Source organism: Myodes glareolus, chromosome X (genome assembly GCF_982192425.1).
Source record: "Myodes glareolus chromosome X, mMyoGla1.1, whole genome shotgun sequence".
NCBI classification, from domain to species: domain Eukaryota; kingdom Metazoa; phylum Chordata; class Mammalia; order Rodentia; family Cricetidae; genus Myodes; species Myodes glareolus.
The window spans coordinates 44404636-44422785 of NC_142053.1; the positions used below are offsets into that span (position 1 = coordinate 44404636).

The following is an 18150-nucleotide window of genomic DNA, read 5'->3' on the forward strand; positions in this document are numbered from 1 at the left end:
CTTTCCCTACATCATCTTTGAAAGGAATGGATCTCAATCAGGCTTCACCAGAATATCATGGAAAATTATATAAAAATTCAATGTCTGGTGTCTACTTAGAACTGACTGTCAGGCTTTCTATAGGTAATACCTGGACAGATGATTTGATAAACCCCAGAGACAATGTGTAGCTAGGGTGGAGTACCCCAAGTACTCCAAGTGCTTTCATTATCCATAATGACCTTTTCTCTGAAATATTCAGTCCTGTTTCCTCATGTTCTAAGCCCAGCCATGCATTCTACTAACCTTCTATTTCTCAAGACCAAACTCCAATGTCATTTCTACACTGATGTCAATCAAACCTCTCTGGCTCTCTCTATTTTAAGGAAATTTTAGCACCTCCCTGGCCTACATTCTATGGCGTGTCATGTAAATGGCTCCTCCTCTACAATCTTGGGAACTCTCACTCCATGAATTCCTCTAACAATTGTCTGGCAAAGTGCAGGCGGCCATAATGCAACCCTAAAATCCTTCCCATCCTATACTAAAGCCATTGAGGACTGTTAGCCGGAGGGATTACATGGCAATGTGGATTCTTTTATTATTAAGGTCACACACCCTACTTAGGACACTAATAATTCTTGGAAGATTCTTTTTTTTCCCTTCCTTTTTAGTATTTCCCTCTGTGTTGGAACTTTCATTTAGGCTCAGAAGACATGTTGAGATCTCTCCATTCAAAAAAAAAAAAATCCTTCGGCCTCCTCATATCCATAACTCACTGATGTAATCACTCACCACTTCCTTATGTGGCTTAAACTTCTACAAAAATCAATTTATACTTTATCTCTCACTTCCCCAACAACTGCAATATGTCCCCAAAGACACATTAATCTTTTTCTTTCCCAAGTGCCACTTTTCAGCCCTTAAACCACTCAACTGTCTTCTCAATAAGAACCAACATCATTGATCAAAGACCTCTTGAAAGTCCTCTACTTAGCTCCTTCCTAGAATCCACTTCTATATTTCTGATCGTTCCTTTTCAGACTTATTTATAAGAGTCGTTTCCTGTTGGTTGATTAGATCACAGTCACTAGAAGCTGACACTTTGATGTCAAAGTCATATATTAGGTCACCTGTCCTCATCAAAACACTGTCCCCTGAGTCATCTCTTCAACACACCTCTATTATTTCAACATCTACAGTATCCACATGCTATAGATGCTCTCAGCTTCGCCTCAGCACAATTGCAACCCCAGTTTAGATAACTTGTCATTAGTCATTTCTGGTTGTTTGCGTCCCAGGCTCCTTACGGTAAATATTCCTGAAGGAGTGTGAAACTACATTTCCTTGGTTTCCTGCCTCACCCTTCTCAAGTTCCTCTTCTGGTAACCTGATTTATTCTCCATTTTTATTAATTCTTTCTAAATACTGCATCTGTATTTCCTATTTTTGTTCTAATGATGCTGGTCCCTAAGTCAGTCATTGCTGATGTTCATTGTTCCTTAATAGCTTTATAATCTCAACCCTCTCTCTCCCATTCTTCATATTAGCCAGTCTAAACTTCTTGTAGTTATAACCATAAAAAGTCAAGAAGGAATGCTTCATGCCTACTGCCTTTGCAGTGGTGCTCTTGGTACTAGAAATGCCACTGACTCCTTACATGGCTAGGTATAATCTACATATACATTCTAGACTTTCTGTTTTAAGACTCATCTCAGCTTGGTGGTCTGTTTCATTCAGGTAGACTTCCCTAACTGCTTTTCCCTTCAGTCTTCTGTCGGTGGCTGACTCCCGACAGTCTTCAACATATTCTGCTTTGACTTACCATAGTCAATTCAACTCATTGACTAATTTGCCTGTTCCTGACCCATCAGTCTCTTGAAGGCAGGGATTGGAATTTAGATCTTCTTTGCCCCAGAGCAGTACAAAACTCAATGTTTTAATAAAAAATCAAATAAATAATCAAAAGCATGAATGGACAGATGAAATGACCCTGTGGAGGGAGCCACGGTTATCTACCAAATAGGTCAAGGAAGTGAAGATTACATTTTAGAGTTATTTTTGTAGTTGAATCCGCTGATAGTGTCAGTGATGTTTTCTTATTGTAGAGATTGACTCTATATGCATTCAGGCACATTTCTAGTGAGATGTCACTTCGGAGTCAAAGCTAATATTGTCAACATAGTTAGGTAAAATTCAAGGCACAGAAAAACAACCAGTCTCCTTCATGTGAAATCCCTTAACAATTCTGTCTAATTTCTGGAATTTGTTTTAGAAAGCTGTCACATGAGTCACATTTGCTTTAGGAGGTCCATTTGCTATCGTCCTCTAAAACTCCAAAGAGTTATGCTTTTCTTTCTCTTTAGCTGTCATATCATTACTTCCAGAATTACTTTCTAGAGTACTTTCTAGCTCCTTGAAAATCGACCATGCTGGTAAACAAATCGAAGGCAGAACATGGAGAAAACTTCTCTACATAAATTTACCCTATATGTACACACACACACACACACACACACACACACACACACACACACACATCACACTAAAAGCAATGGAAAGTATGCAACCTGTTCCAGTACATGTGGCATAATTTAAAAGGCAACACTGAAAGCTGCATTAATGCAGAAAGACCAAAACAAAATATTAAGCATATTTTAAAATACAGAAATAATCGTTTCAAAGAACAGTAAACACGCAGATGGGCTAGTTCTCCGAGGTAAGCATTTCATTACTCTGGCAATATGGACTAACTCTCAATTTCCTTTCATTTTCTTTCAATCGGTTAATGGTTCAGTTAGGAAGTGTGCATTAAATTAAGAATCAATCTAGTGACAGATTATGCTAGATGGTTCATTAGGGACTTAAGCAATACTTTAAACTTGCAAATTAACTGGGAGAATGATCTTAATAAAGAAAAGGAACAGTATAGCCAGACTAGGGAACACCAGGAAGTAAATTGGAATAATAGAGAATAAATGTTCTGTATAAACATACATAACAGGAAAATACGGATATATGTGGTGGGTAGTCTGAGTGTACTAGAGGTAGGATGCAGGAAATGAGCCACAAGCATCAGACAGATAAACAATTTGACAGGTACAGAAAGTAGGTGATGCAGCAGAAGCAAAAGGTCAGAAGTAAGAGTGCATAGAGCAAAGAGATGTAAATGAGAAAACAACAATAAACTCATAAGGATTAGTCTTGAAAATCAAGAAGGACAGAAAGATGAAACTGGAGATAATAGAAAAGCATGCGTGGGAAAGATCTGTGAGCAGGTGGATGTGATAACTGAGATTTTCTGCAGGCAAGTTAGTTAGCTCTGTGCTGTTAAGGTATCCTGGTTGCACCAGGCATCACTCAGACTGAGAATGAGCAGTGGCCTGCAATGGAGAAATGAAAGGACCTACCTATCACTGCATCTTTTCTTCTAAGGTCAATTACTGGACATTTCCTAGGATCTCTGTCTCTCCCTTTGTGCACATATGTGTGTAAACTTCCATTTAAACTGTACGTACACAATACATGTATAAATTTTGCAACTGAAAAATTACCTTAAGATAATTTCTCTCTTATGATGTTCATCACTGAGCTAGACACATAAGAAGCAAACATAGCTCAGCGGTGGTGGTGCAGCCTTCAATCCCAGCACTTGGGAGGCAGAGGCAGGCAGATCTCTGTGAGTTAGAGGCCAGCCTGGTCTACGGAGTAAATGCCAGGACGGGCTCCAGAGAAATCCTGTCTTGAAAAACAAGCAGTTCAGATATGCTCCAAATTCTATTTCTGAACTGACACAGCAATAAATTACATTTGTTTTCAGAGTAAGAATACAACTCAGATCTTGCCATTTGCCCCTATGTCTCTATTTCATAGTATTCCATGAAGTCCTTTAAGAAAACAGAGATCTAATAAAGCAAATTATTAGGCTACTTTAATTGGAGTTCCTGTGTATTTGAACTTTTCTGGAAATGGCATTATCTTACTACCCTTGGCTTGGAGGCAAATCCTTCCTCATCCCTTCTGGTGTGTATTAGTGAAGCCAAATAACTTGTGCAGAAGGAGGTGCCACTTTTAGCATGAGAAGTGATTGTGGCTAGGTCAGAGACCCATCATACTAAGAAGCCTATTTTATAGCAAAACGTTCCTTCTTTTTTCTTTCCGGGAAAACTATGATAGAAAGATATAAAAACTGTTATTAAAGTGCTATTAGTATTCTGTGGATGATAGCATTCACTTTTCCTACCAGGCAACCCTTAGTGAGTGGCTCATTCTTTATCTAGGTGAGAGATGCTTTTGTAATTCAAGGATTATCTATAAAAATGTTGCCTTAGTGGTTTGTGAGGTTTCAGATACTTTAGTGTCTAATTAACTGCCAGGGCAGTGAAATAAATACGGAGTTATGGCTTTCTTATTTTATTTTACCATCATTTTGTTCCATTCTCTCAGTCACAGCCATGGAGCACAGTGTGCACTGTGCCATCCCTCTCAAGTGGAAAGCCTCGGAAGCCCTTTTTATACTTGATTAAGTATACGTATCTCAGAATAGTCTTTCCTGGGGCAATAATAGCCCTACAGGTGGTGTCAAAGAAGCAGGCGATCTCTGTGAAAGCAATAGTCCCAGAGGGACTGCTTTCTGCCCAGGCTCTATTCCGTAACACACCTGCTCTATGTACAAATATCCTCTTTGGAGGGGACCCACAGGAATTTCTTACCTCCTAAATTTATGACATGTAAATCTTTCCTTACACGGAAGGCCACGTAATTGTTTAGTTTTCTCATTTGGGAGCCTGGAAATGTATTATTTTACCATTGAAAATATTTGAAATACTATGTGGTAACAGCAATGGAAATCAGGCATAAAACAACACTTTAATTTCAGTTCCAAATATTTGCAGAGATTGATAGTTGAAGGGCTGCAAAAACGCAACAAATTTAAAAGTTTCCACATAACTGTATCTTGCTTAAACCTAGAAACCTGGGCAAACTGCACAATGATTCTGAGTAGAAAAACAAGGTTCTCATCTAGTGAAGAGATGGACTAGCTTAGGAATGAATGCAAGAGAAGAAACAGTAGACATTCCTTCTGTTCTACTTAGATATAGTTATCCAACATTTTAATTTTATGAGCATCAAACACTACTATTGTATCTGGAAACAGTTTCAAAGTTTTCAAAAGAACACAGTAATTATAGAAAAATGATACTTTAAAACAAGCAAACAAACAAAATCTTGTTGCTTCCTGCTAATAAGGTGGGCCAAAAGGAAGAAAAGCTTGTAAGGAAAAAAATATTCAAGGTCATCATTGCTAATTCACCTAGGTTTCTTCTTGTCTTTCCTTTTAAAAAAATCACTTTTGTATATTCCAATGGGTAAAACATATTTTCAAAGCAAGTTTAATTATTTTCATTCGTTTGAGCAAGTAATCATTGAACTAAGCATTTTGGTGTTAGGTCTGTCAAGCTTTAAGTAGTGCGTCAACTTTGTGGCAGTCACGTAATGCTTCTGAAATGGCTTTTTGTACAAAGTCGTTTCTAGGAAAGCCTCACCTCCATCATACAAGGATTGAGGAAGATGACTTTAAACATGCATGTAGCTGGGAATGTACACTGGGTAAGGTCCAGTCTCCTGCTCTGGAGGAACTTGATAAAGTAATTCATAGGATCTAATCAACCTATTTGAATCTTCTTTATGTATTTTTTGGGGGGAAAACATTCTGTCAGTTTCCCTTTGCCTGATCTTCTATGGGTTTAAAGACAGGATGTGCAGATAAAACCATAAAGTGGTACCTGGTTCTGCAAGAGTAGCTACAAGCTTAATTCATAAGCTCGATGCTTAACGGAGATGATCAGAGGAGGACAAAGAAATGACAGTCACATGTGAGGCATGTAGTCAGTCCTTTGACATTTGAAGACGTTTATAACTTTCTCTGCTCTCATCTTCCAAAATCCTCAACAGTATTGATTTTTATGGAAAATAATTAAGAAGCTGCCTTTCATCTCTTCCCAGGCAATATATACTTGTTCCCTTCTCTTTTATATTCACTTCAAACGATGCACCAGTTTCAATGGGTAATATTTGAAAAACATAAGGCAAAGAGGAGGCAATGTATTATAGAGACACGCCTGTCCGAGTGGACAATTATGTAAGGTAACAGTCTGAGATGGGTAAAAAAAAAAGGCCTCATTTGCTTTAAGAAAGAACTTTCTTAACCCTGACTATTAGCAACATTTGTATCCTTCTATACATTCTTCATTTGAATGTTCGATACATTTTTCCATCTTTCCCTCACTTCCTACCCACCCTCCCCCGTTCTTCCTCTTATCCTTTTTCTCTCAGATATCACTTCCTCCCTTTACTACATTGTATACATCTTCCAATACTATATTTCATACCTGTCTTCAATTTGACAGTCTATGGGTTTTAGTGGGGAACCATATTTTTGTGAGCTTCCTGTTTATTAGCCTTGAAGTGGGAACATGGGCTTTCGTAGTTAGGGAAAGTACATCTTTGTCCCACCTTCTTTCCATTTCAACAGGCCGTCTAGGAGTGAAGGAATAGACAAGAGGCTCTTCTCGTGGAACAGAGTACTAAACCCAGAGGGCAAGAAAGAAACTATACCCTTCAGACTTCCCAAAGGGCAGGCCAACGGTCCTTGGAGGACTCCCCATGGAGCTAGATGGCTATTTTTAGAGAACTAAGAGGAACACAAACACTATTTTGGAATCATTCAGTCTCTGCCACCCGACTTTCTGATTACAGAGCATATACCCCTCCATTAGTTGCCACTCCTATATATTATTGGTACTTCTTCAAGAGTACTAAGGGCCTTTAGATTTTACCAGAGAAAGATTACATATTGTTACCACACTAGGTATATTTTATTGTATATTTTATGGATATTAGTAATGTATATTAACCAAAACATTTGATTAACAAGACCATTAAAAATAGTTGAGCATTTTCTTGTTGCACAATGCTCCCTGTTCTGTAGGGTATAGAGAAGATAGAATATTCCAGGGATTAGCATAACAATGCATTTTTCAGTACAAAAACAAGAACTATGTGGTGCAATAACTCCTTCACAAACACGAATATATCAAGTCAAAGCCTCACTTTTCTAAAACAATCCATTTGCAAGCCTGTGAAATATACATACCAAATGATAACTTAACCCACAAAACACACAAGAAAACATTAGCACATCTCTATTGTCAGGAATATCATGTATCTGTCATTTTCTGCATGATGATTAAAAACTAATTTTCCTGATATTCATATACATTTTAAAGTTCATTGAAACTTCTTAATAAAAATGAACACCACCCCTGGCTTCTGATGAGAGCAACATAGATGACTCCACAGTCTCTTTGTTCCATTGTAAGGATTGCTAATGTAGTATAAGAAGTTTGATTCTGGCTTCCATTCTTTGCTATGTGGTCCTAGACTGTATATTTAAATGCTTTAAGCTTACACTGTTATGACTGCAAAAGAGCAAAGAAAAAATAATTTTCCTAATATTCATATACGTTTTAGTGCTGCCTGAATCACAGACCTGCACCCAGCAAGCAGTCAGCAAATGAGAGATCATCTTCTATATGTCCCAATTTTATTTCTATCCAACAATTTCCTCCTATATCTCCCAGCAAAGGGGCCATCACACCATATCATTCCCCAGATCACCAAGCCACAAATTTCTCCAGATTTCCCCACCAACAAAATACATGTGAACTGTGCTCCCTAAGAACACAGTCCTTCACACAGGACTACACACCCTCCAAAACGCACCTAAGATCAAGAACAGTACAAGACACAAAACACACGAGTAGATGGAAAACAGATGTCACACAGAAAGGCAAACTCCAAGCGCACTCTCACCTGCTTTAACTCTTTAGCTGATAAATTTGGGGGGGGGGGGGCACTAAGTCATTTTCAGAGTCCTTAGTTATTTTATTTGCCTCATTGCTTTCTCCTTACTGGTTTACTTATACTTATGTATTTATTAATGAATTTATTTACTCATCCATGTACTTATTCATCACCTTACTCCAAAACGGATGCCAGCTGATACACAAGAATACATAAAATGCAACACACACACACACACACACACACACACACACACACATGCACACGCACACACACACACACACACCCCATACACACACATACAAAATGGATAAGGATGTAAAAGGGGGAAAATGAAGTTAAGAACATAAAATGGAGCCTGGAACACAGCTGATACATACCAAGATACATACATATCAAAAAGCCTCATTATAACTGTTATGCATAAACCACACACTTGGCTCCAAGCTCTCTAGGAGTCAATGAGAGAAAAACATAATCTACCCCACATTTCACAATGTCTAGAAAATAAAACCAAACCACTTATTTATTACATCCTTTTCCTGGTTTAAATCCTTCAAATTTTATACAGTACAGTATCCTAAAATGGTGTCAAACTGTGCCTCCTACATTGTCTTAACATCAAGACTCAGTTGTTAGAACATCCTCAAACAGCGGCAGGTCCACAACATAAAAATAAAACCTACTCTGTATTTTTCCTTCCATATGTCTCTTGTTCCATTTGATCAATGAAATGTAGCTATTAAAGAGGCTTCTTTAAAAACAACCAATCAAGAGATGTTCTCTATACAAACAGAAATTTTCAAATTTCAAATTTTCAAGAATAGCCACCAAATAAACTATTTCCAATTAAATAATGAAGCAGGAGTTATTTATACTGAAAAAAATAAGGAAAGATCACAGATACCCAAAAAAAGAAGAAAGGAAAAATGGTTCAATTAAGCATGATGTCATCATATGTTGACATATTACACACTATTAAAAATTACAATTACATTTATAAAGACTTTTAAATGGAGGCAAATATTCTTGAGAAAATAAGTAAAAAGCAGAATAATACAAGATGATATTAATTATGTAAATATATAAACAAGTAACACACACACACACACACACACACACACACGAAGAATCTAGAAAGAAGCCTGCCAACATGTTAGCATAATTTCTAGGATTTGTGATTATGAGTGATTTTTTTTAATTGCTAAATGTTTATTATTATTTTACAAGTTGACGCTGATGAATAATTTTGATGGTATGATAAGAAAAGGAGGGTCTATGAGGAAAAATATCACCCCAGTTACCTTTGCCTTATACAAGCTTAAGAAAATTTTCTTTCCTTTTGGAGTATTCTATAATTGACATATAGATGCTAGTCATGAAAAAGCTAGGTTAAAAAGGTATAAATTCAACAAACTAGTTTCTTGGTTGTATAAGTTGCTAAATGCCATAAATATAATAATAGCTCAAAATTACCTAGCAGAAGTTAATTTGCATTTGTAACACTCATGTAATTACAGTTACCTTAGGTTATCACAAAAATTAGGAAAGGCATGGCAAACTCTACCATCCTCATTTAACAGACGATAAAAATGCAGGCTCAGAGGAGCTGCAGGACTGGACCAAAGCCACAGTCATTACTGCCAGAGCCCTCTATGAATCCAGGCCTCCAGAACAGATGTTCAATGCTTTTTGTATTAATTCAAAACTGACTGTGATGCTCCTCAAACAGTCACCAAGAAACAGGGACCGAGAAACAATATTCCCTGTTCACCCAGGAGGGTCAGGGTCTTAGACAAACCTGAGGTTTTCAAAGTTTAATTGAAGAAATTTTGGAAATAGAAGAGAAACACATGGACATTAGAAATTAGGTCACAACTTTTCAAATATCTCATAAATATTTTGCATGCAATAATAATAACAATGATACACTAAATAAAAGGATTAATGAGAGTTTCCATAGCTTAAAATATAACAATGAAAGGCTCTACATAATTTTGTGTTGATCCCTGAGCTGGATAAGAACATACATATGACGTCAATGAAAATGAGAGTGACAGGAAAGTGATGCACAGTGGCGAACTGCTAGTTCTAATCATGTCATTGAAATCCCATCCTGAAGCGATATCAATATCATCAACACAAGCAGTATCATTTAATGACTATATTTCCTTGTGAAGATGACTTCTGTCATATCTTTTGGGACAAAACCCATCCACTTCTCTATTGAGTCCAACGAAGTCATTCAAACTTTGAAGGAAACTTACCAGCTACTCAATGAGAGTGTTTAAGTACCACTACCTTGAATGATTTAGGACTTTTTGACAGTAACTTCTTCTCATTATAGTCTTTAAAAAAACACTCTTATAGCACTTAAATCATTCAAGCTTTCTCTGTGGGTAGCTTGTTAGATATCTAGCTATACTAGAAATGGTAACTGATGACTTAAAAGTTTGACTTAAGATAGTTTCTGGTGATTCTTCGTAGTATAGGATTCTTCAAAATCATTCAAGTTTTGAACAGGTAATTGTTGACATGAAAAGATTCCAAAGTTCATTAGTTTTCCTTGGGACATCTTATTCTTGTTCTAAAACTAAATAGTTCCCTTTCCTTATAACTTTGTCTTCCAGTCTCAAAACCTCTTAATTATCTTTATTGTCCTTTCTGATAATCACCTCTGGCATACAAGAACCACCCTGAGGGGCATCCTATAAAATATCCTATCACATATTAAAGTAAACAAGTTTATATTCAAATTTAGTTACAAAAAGGTTCATCGTTCATAGGTTCTTCTTGATGCAAAACTTCACTGCCTTTAGGAGTAGGTCCTGAAAGATGTTCCATCACTACCTCTTGTCAAATCTTCGGGGTTGCACTATACCATGCTTTTGGCGAACTAGCTAATGCCTTTTTCATTAAGGATACAGCATTAGTAATGGTGTACCTTCAGAACACTAGTACCTTTAGAACCTTTGTGAGACTTTGAATTGTTAAATGGCATATAATTAGCACATCTTACTAAATGGCTTGACCATACATTGAGATACGACCTGAAAATCAAAATGTGATTAAAGACCGTGTTTACCCTAGAACATGTATGTATTGGCAAATACATGTGAAGTAGAAAATGGATGCTAAGAACCAACAGGACTTTTGAACTAAAGGTTTTCTTTCAGGTAGCCTTGAATTTCTCTAAGGAAGCACTGTTCAAGCCATTCCTGAATAACAGATGAAGTCATCCAGGCCCTTCTGTTTGAATGCCAGTTCAAGAGAAATTTGGCTCAGATTTTTTTTCCCCTGAGAAGATTTGGGCATACTTTTCTGGAGAATAGCAGTGGTTTCACTATAAGGTCATTTGAACTATTGATACAAAGCAGAAATGTCAACCTCTCTGATATTGCTGAACTCCTGTTCTTCAAAAGGACAAATAGGACTTTTCAAAGACATGAAAAGCATGTACTTTCAAGCACCAAAGATTTGTGTGGAGTCATCCATTATTCAACCACTGGGCAAATGAAGCAGATGTAGTAGAGGAGTCCTTTCTTTGGCATCACTATAACAAATGAATTGCTCTCTAGATAATGACACACCTTCAATTCTCATTCTGCCCTTTACTCTCAGAAAAGAGTTTTCAAGATCCACGTCAGTACTGGCAAACAGGTTTTTAGAATTTCCCCTTATAAGGTCACAGAACCCTTGTGTAGAATTATTTCATTATTTGTTTACTTCTCTTCAGTTCTTAGGTCACAGGGGAAAGCATCTCATAAACACACAAAAGGCAACACGTCACTAACAAGCACTTCAGCTCTTATACAAATTATAAGTTCATTTAAGCACCGCAAACTACTACTTTTACCTTGAAGACGCAGATAAATAATGACATTTTATTTTCAAAGACATTACCTTTCTTCTCCTTTTGGCCAATTTCAGTGATTCTATGCTTACATGACTCACGTCCTGATCAATAGTTTTATCTACAGGAGTCAGGTTTCCGTTTTCTGGCAATTAATGCGACCTTATATGCTACTTACTAAAGCATTCAGAGAACCAAGTGTCACAAAGCGGTAGCATACAAGCTGTGTCATGAATGTCACATGGGTAAATGATACTATATTGTGACTTTCATGCACTTGGAACTGACTGCGTAGGTGACAACTGGTAGAAGAAGAAAGGAAATAAAGGACTTTTCCATCCATCCTGTGATTCAGACAGATAACATTGTGGTGACTTGTACTTATTCCTGTACACTTAACTCCAAATCTTCAGTTATTGTAAAGATATACAGAAGAAAATCTACCTATACACTCAAATATCAAAAGTGGGCAGCTTAGCATTAGGGAGGAATTGTTGCAAACACTACCCTAAATTTTCAGAAAGCAAGTTGCTGTTTTTACACTCAATACAATGCTCTTATGATAGTTTCCCTTCAGTGAAGTCTATAAATTCAGTTTATGTGGAAGGCAAACACAGCATGTATATTTTCTGGTATCCCATAGGAAGTCAATCAAACGTGATCCTCTGACAAAAGGCAACCTCTGAAGATGCAGATGGAAAGGTCAAACAGGCCCTGAACAACCAATGCTCAGAAGCAACTGACTACCCAAGAAAAAAAAAGCTACAAAGAAAGAATAAACTGGCCCCTTTTGAATGCCCGGCCACTGATACTTTACTTTTATCCCCTCCTCCTGGGAAGATAGAGCGAAGCCTGGCTTTCTTATTCTTCTCTTCGGGGGCCATGGGGAGTGGTTTGGTGCTGTGGTTGAGTGCTGAAGAATCACGGTTGTTACTGTTCATCCTCAGTGGGGGAGCTGGGGGTTTCTCTTCGTTCTCCAAGCTGTCAGACATTTTCAGGTGCAGCTGATTTCACAGCTCCTAAAGGAAAGCAGTGGCAGACAGGAGGTAAGGGAGGTCAAGTCTACTGCAAGTGGGGTACACATGGGGAGTCTAGCATCCCAGAAATAGTATTGCTCTCTCATTCATTCGCTCAGATTTCCTGTGTATTTTAAGAAGCTTCTCTTCTGGAGAGAAGAAATATGCCTCTCCAAAGGCTAACAAGACAATTTATTCAAGTTGAGATAACTGTGGTCATGAATGACTTTCAGTGAACGCACGCAAATGGGTAAGCTTCTTTGACTTTTCCAGAGCGAAACTCTACTTCTGTTGTCTGTACACGATCTCTGAATGAACAGTTTAGTTTTTCTCTAAAAATCTTATACTGATGATCATTATGGTCAAGTGGCATAAACTTTTTAGACTTCTAAATTGATACGGGCTTAGATGTTGATTGTCAATGGCCCAGAACCACGATTTATTAGCTGTTTTTTTACTAGCATGTCTTGGTGTTTGCTTCTTACTTCTATGTACTTGGTTTGCAAAATGATTTCTACTGTTTTTATCATTTAAAAATTGAGAGCACTTTCTATATACATGACAGTTTCAGGAAAGTTGAGGGATACTGTCTTAGCAGACGATGCCCATCTTTTCCCAAGGAAGCAGCTTAAAAAGGCGGAGTTCTAGCATGGCGAGGGGATGGCATAATCTTACTCTCTGTCTTATTTCATGTCCCCAAAAGGTACTTCAGGTGTAAAATCTAGTCTAGGTTTTAGAAATTTATTATTTACTATGAATTTCTCTTATTTAGGCACATATGTCAAATCCAAGCACATTCATGTTTTATCCAACTCAGAGGCTGAAGTGGAAAGAGTATGACACGTTCAGGAAAAAGTTTATGCTCGAGTCTTCTTATTCTAATTTTGGTCCTCCCCTTATAGGAATTGACCCTCACAGGCACAAGTCAGGTCCTTCAGAATGACTTCATGGTTTGAATATAAGAAAAAATCAAACATAGCTATATATAAATTTATATAGTATTACTTACTACTAACTTAGGAATATATTAACTCTCCAAATACAACTTACCATGTGACTCTATGAAAAGGACAATGACAGTAAGTGAACATATTTGCAGCAACAGCAAAGAATATCCTCATTAAATACTGAAATAAGAAATGGTCTGCCACCAGGCAGAGGTGGTATACACTTCAATTCTGGCATTCAGGAGGCAGAGGAAAAGAAATATCTGAGTTTGAGGCCAGCCTGGCCTAGAGAGTGCATTCCAGGACAGCCAGGGCTGTTACAGAGAAAAAACCCTGCCTCAAAAATTAAAACAAAACAAAACAAACAAATGTCTTTCTGTAATTCCTTTTAGTTTTAGTGATTACAATATTTTTATTGTTTTTAATAAAGACCTCTGAATTATATCATATGAGGAGTATTTAAAGTTTTTTCTATTTTATAAAATTCTGTTTGTAGAAAAATGAATGCAACTGAAAAGTAACAAAATAAATGAAATTAACCAGACTACAAAAGGTAGATATTATGTTTTCTCTCACATGCAAAATATGGATAAAATAAATTATACTAAAGTAGAAGAGAGACTTAGGACAAGGAAGAGGACCAGAAAGACGGATAAAGGAAGGTAAGAAAGGGGTAAATGTGGTCAAAGTACATTATGTATATGTATCAAATCTCAGAATAAAAATATTTTATATAGTAATATATGGCAATAAAATTTTAAAATAATTTCCCTATGTTCTAAACTCAATCAATATATACAGTCCATGAAACTCTGCTCCCTCCCTGAGAACTCTGCAATTCTAGGCTGTTGGGGGAGGGGCTAGCATTCTCATCAGTGGTAAAACCACATAGAAGTTGTGCTTGCTCTAGTAAATAACTGCCCCTCACAGGCCAGAAAGAGACTTCAGTTAAAATCAGTGAGGTACACACACAACAGAAAACATGAAGTTAGGGAGACTAGAAGAGTTTCACCTCAAGTTGGAGACAAGAAAGAAGGAAGTGGTGAGGGAAAAATACCTAATATTTATTATATAAACATATGAAATGGTCGATCAACAAAACAGGAGTGGGTATTAAGCAATTACTTTTTTCTGCTTGGTTGGCTGCCCGCTCCCACTGATTGGCCTTATCTTCATTTGCACAGCTCCGTTTCCTTTTGCTCTGCCATGCCTTGCATTATCTGAATGAATTAAGACTAACTCTGCATCTTTTCGGTAATCATTATGGTGAAAGCACCTAGTAATAAATGTCTTGTTGGCACCACCAATGACCTGGTAAGCTCCCTGTGTCCTGCATAAGTAAAACTGTAACATGAGATGCAATGAGAAAGTAACTATGATGTCAAGGTAAAATATGTGCACACTTGCTAATGGTTCTAGTCATTGTTGTAACACCTGTGTGAAACAGGGCTAATGAACTACATTCTCTTTTGCGTTTAGACCTTCGGTTCTTTTCAATTTACTTTTCTCCAGAAATGATTGACTTCACCAGTGGCATTATATTTTACTGGCCCAGCTCACAGTTCTCATTTAGCCACTGGGAAGATTTTGGTATGAGACTGTTCTGGGCTTGATACTAATGTCTAAATGTGAAGTTATGATTACAAAAATATCAGATATGCAACATCTAGCTTGCTTTTCCAAACTAAGTGTGTAAGCTACTGGGCAGGGCCTGAGTATTTAAATGGCAGTGCCAAGGGGAGATTTCTGGAAAGTTGTGTCCCACAGAGATAAAGAGCTACAATTTTCCAGATGATACATATTTTCTGATGACACATCACTTAACTTGATATGACAGAAGTCAGAAAGACAAGCGTGGTCTCTCTAGAACAGATCTGATCTTGCATAACAAGGCAAGAGTCTAGGATAACAAGGGTTCTGGGGCAACTACGTAATTTAAAATACTGTGCTCTTTTGTTCTTGAGAACTAGGTGTGGCTTCCACACCTATTTACACATTCCTAATTACAGCATGTAAACAAGGAAGCATGCTTACCTACTGCTTCTTTTCAGCCTGCCTGATGACCCCGATGCTACCTGGCCAAGTATGTTTTAGGTAAGGATGAAGGACTACTTGGGATATAAAACTCTTCTATGCTGTACTAAAATCCTTCAACTCAAATTTCAAAACACCGACAAGGCATGAGATTCCAGGAGCTCTGCAGAGAACCAAGCTACTTTCTACTTCTCAACAAACAGGCATGGTTTTAGAGTATATTTAGTCGCATTGGTCTCATCAGGGTCTCATCATTGGTCTCATTAGAGGGGCTGAAATAACCCTTTACAGAGATGGACATGGGACTGAAGAATGAATGCCCACTTACACACTGGGAATATAAAGCACGATCTAAATACTCTTCATTTGTGTAGACTTTACAGATTTTGTTTTGTTTGAACTATCATGCCACTACTTCAGCTCTTCATCAAGTTTTATAAAGTACAAACAAAAATTCTCTTCTTGACATGGTTAACCAACTTCAAAGAAAGTGCTTCAAAGCATGCTTTTGAAGGAGTGGAGAAAGGGAAGGCATTCACAAGGAAGCCTTGTCAATGTATTTTTTTCCCCAAGTGGGAGGTATCTTGTACTCTTCTATAAATGTAGAAAGAGAGAATCCTATTATGTTATGCTTGTAAAGAATACCAATTTACTAAGTCAGGTCCTCTTCTGAGACAGCTTTCTACAAAGGACACTATTAATGGATCACTGCTTCAATTTGCCTATGATGTCATTATTTCCAAGATCTTAAAAGAGACTATTTTGTTTGGGATGGCTGTAGGCTTCATTTCAAGTATTATACAAAAGAACTATTATTCTCTAGGAGTCGAATCAAAAAAAAATGCTTAGTCTTAAGTTTAAATGTTGTTTTTCACTTCCACAACAGAAACTTTCAAGTGAGTGGCACTTTAGATCTTGCCGCAGGCCATTTGTTTCACTTTCGCACACTGGCCTTTAGAATCGTGGAAAAATAGCTAACATTAGTGTACAAACAGCCGCAATTTATACCTCTTCATAGCCTGATTACATAGCAACTACATTTTTAAAAAAAGAATTCAAATTGTTTTGTGGATGATATGTATTTTTGAGTCAACCCTTGTGGAGTTAGTGTTGACATATGCTCTGTAATTGCAACTGGGATGCAGTTGTTATAAAAAATGTTTTATTTCACTATGACCAAAGATCATTCACAGCCTATTTTAAAACCAATAGGAAATACTGCATTTGTTTTTTAGGTCTTTTCTTCTCTCCCCTCAGTCTCATACACAAGTGTGAGGGCTTGTTTACATGGGTGACTAAATGAACACACAGCGCTTACTGGCTTGCCTCTTGACAGAGAACCTTGCAGCAAAGCATCTTTAGAGGAACACAGGTGCTGTGATGCGGGGCAACTATAGGAGAAATTATTAGAAATGGTCAACTACTCTCATTATTCTCTCATTTTTCCAACATGCATTCGCCTGATATCAATACCAGATTAAACCTCCCAGGAGGTTAGAAAATGAGCCATCAACTTGCGCAGATCTAAAAGTCAAAGGAAAAGAATAGTAATCAAGTAGATACTAGCAAACTTGACTAAAATGGATACGATGCCATATATGTTGAATTGGATGCAGCCAAAAATGCCAGTTGTGCCCATTTATTACAGGTACTGTATACCAAGTATGTGAAGGAGGAAAAGCCAGAAATTCTGGTCCTACAGCTTGTAAGACCATTTATTAAGTCATGAGCAAATAAAATACATATTTTAAGCAGATATCATGAGAAATAAATGTCTGTGTACTTTCAAAACTGATGTAAATATTTACTTGCATATTTTTCCTCAACAAAACAAATGCATTGTCTACCTTTCAACCAAAAGCCCAGCCTTACAAATGCACAGTCATATTCAAATGAGAGGCCCCAAATCAGTAGCAGTATAAACCTATTATCAGACATTGGTGATCACACCAACATTGTTTAATATTCTTTGCATGTGAAACTAAAGTATACACAATAAGACTGGAATGGAGCCTAGAGGAAATATCCAGGGTAAACTATGATGTTTCTGGTATATTGATACAGATACCAAAAATAGAAGAGAATAATATTCAAGAAGCTGTGATGACAGAGTTATAATAATTATTTAACACAAAGACATATGAAAGAATATGAATTTAAGGACTGCAGAGGCATAATAGACATGCAGCAGAATCCTATTAAAACATGAGTGTGTCATCTGGAAGTTCTTTGGTGGGGGAGGTTATGTATAAAAAGAATTAGTATTGTAGACCAAGGATTAAAATTTTAATGACAGCCTTTAGATTTCAAAGTATTGAATAAGCATAGATTTAAAGTCATCATATGTCCCTTAGATAATTATATCAATATAGAGCCTTATTTTATATATGAAAATGAGATTGCTGTTTTTCTTGGAAAAATATATACACTGAATTGTACTTTGGTGGTGGCAAGG

General features: G+C 37.1%; 1 protein-coding gene across 11 annotated transcripts in view; it reads right to left on the reverse strand.

The window, feature by feature from the left end:
* Pak3 (p21 (RAC1) activated kinase 3) overlaps positions 1-18150 on the reverse strand; it is a 256618-nt gene that overhangs the window by 78262 nt on the left and 160206 nt on the right. For 10 of the 11 annotated variants that reach the window (XM_087903190.1, XM_087903187.1, XM_087903189.1 and 7 more), the window contains one exon: positions 12516-12717. The exons of the other annotated variant lie outside the window; for it this stretch is intronic. In XM_087903190.1, coding sequence (XP_087759316.1) covers positions 12516-12690 — 175 coding nt within the window. In that variant the 5' untranslated portion in view covers positions 12691-12717. The remainder of the gene's footprint in view (positions 1-12515; positions 12718-18150) is intronic. 11 annotated transcript variants of the gene reach the window in all.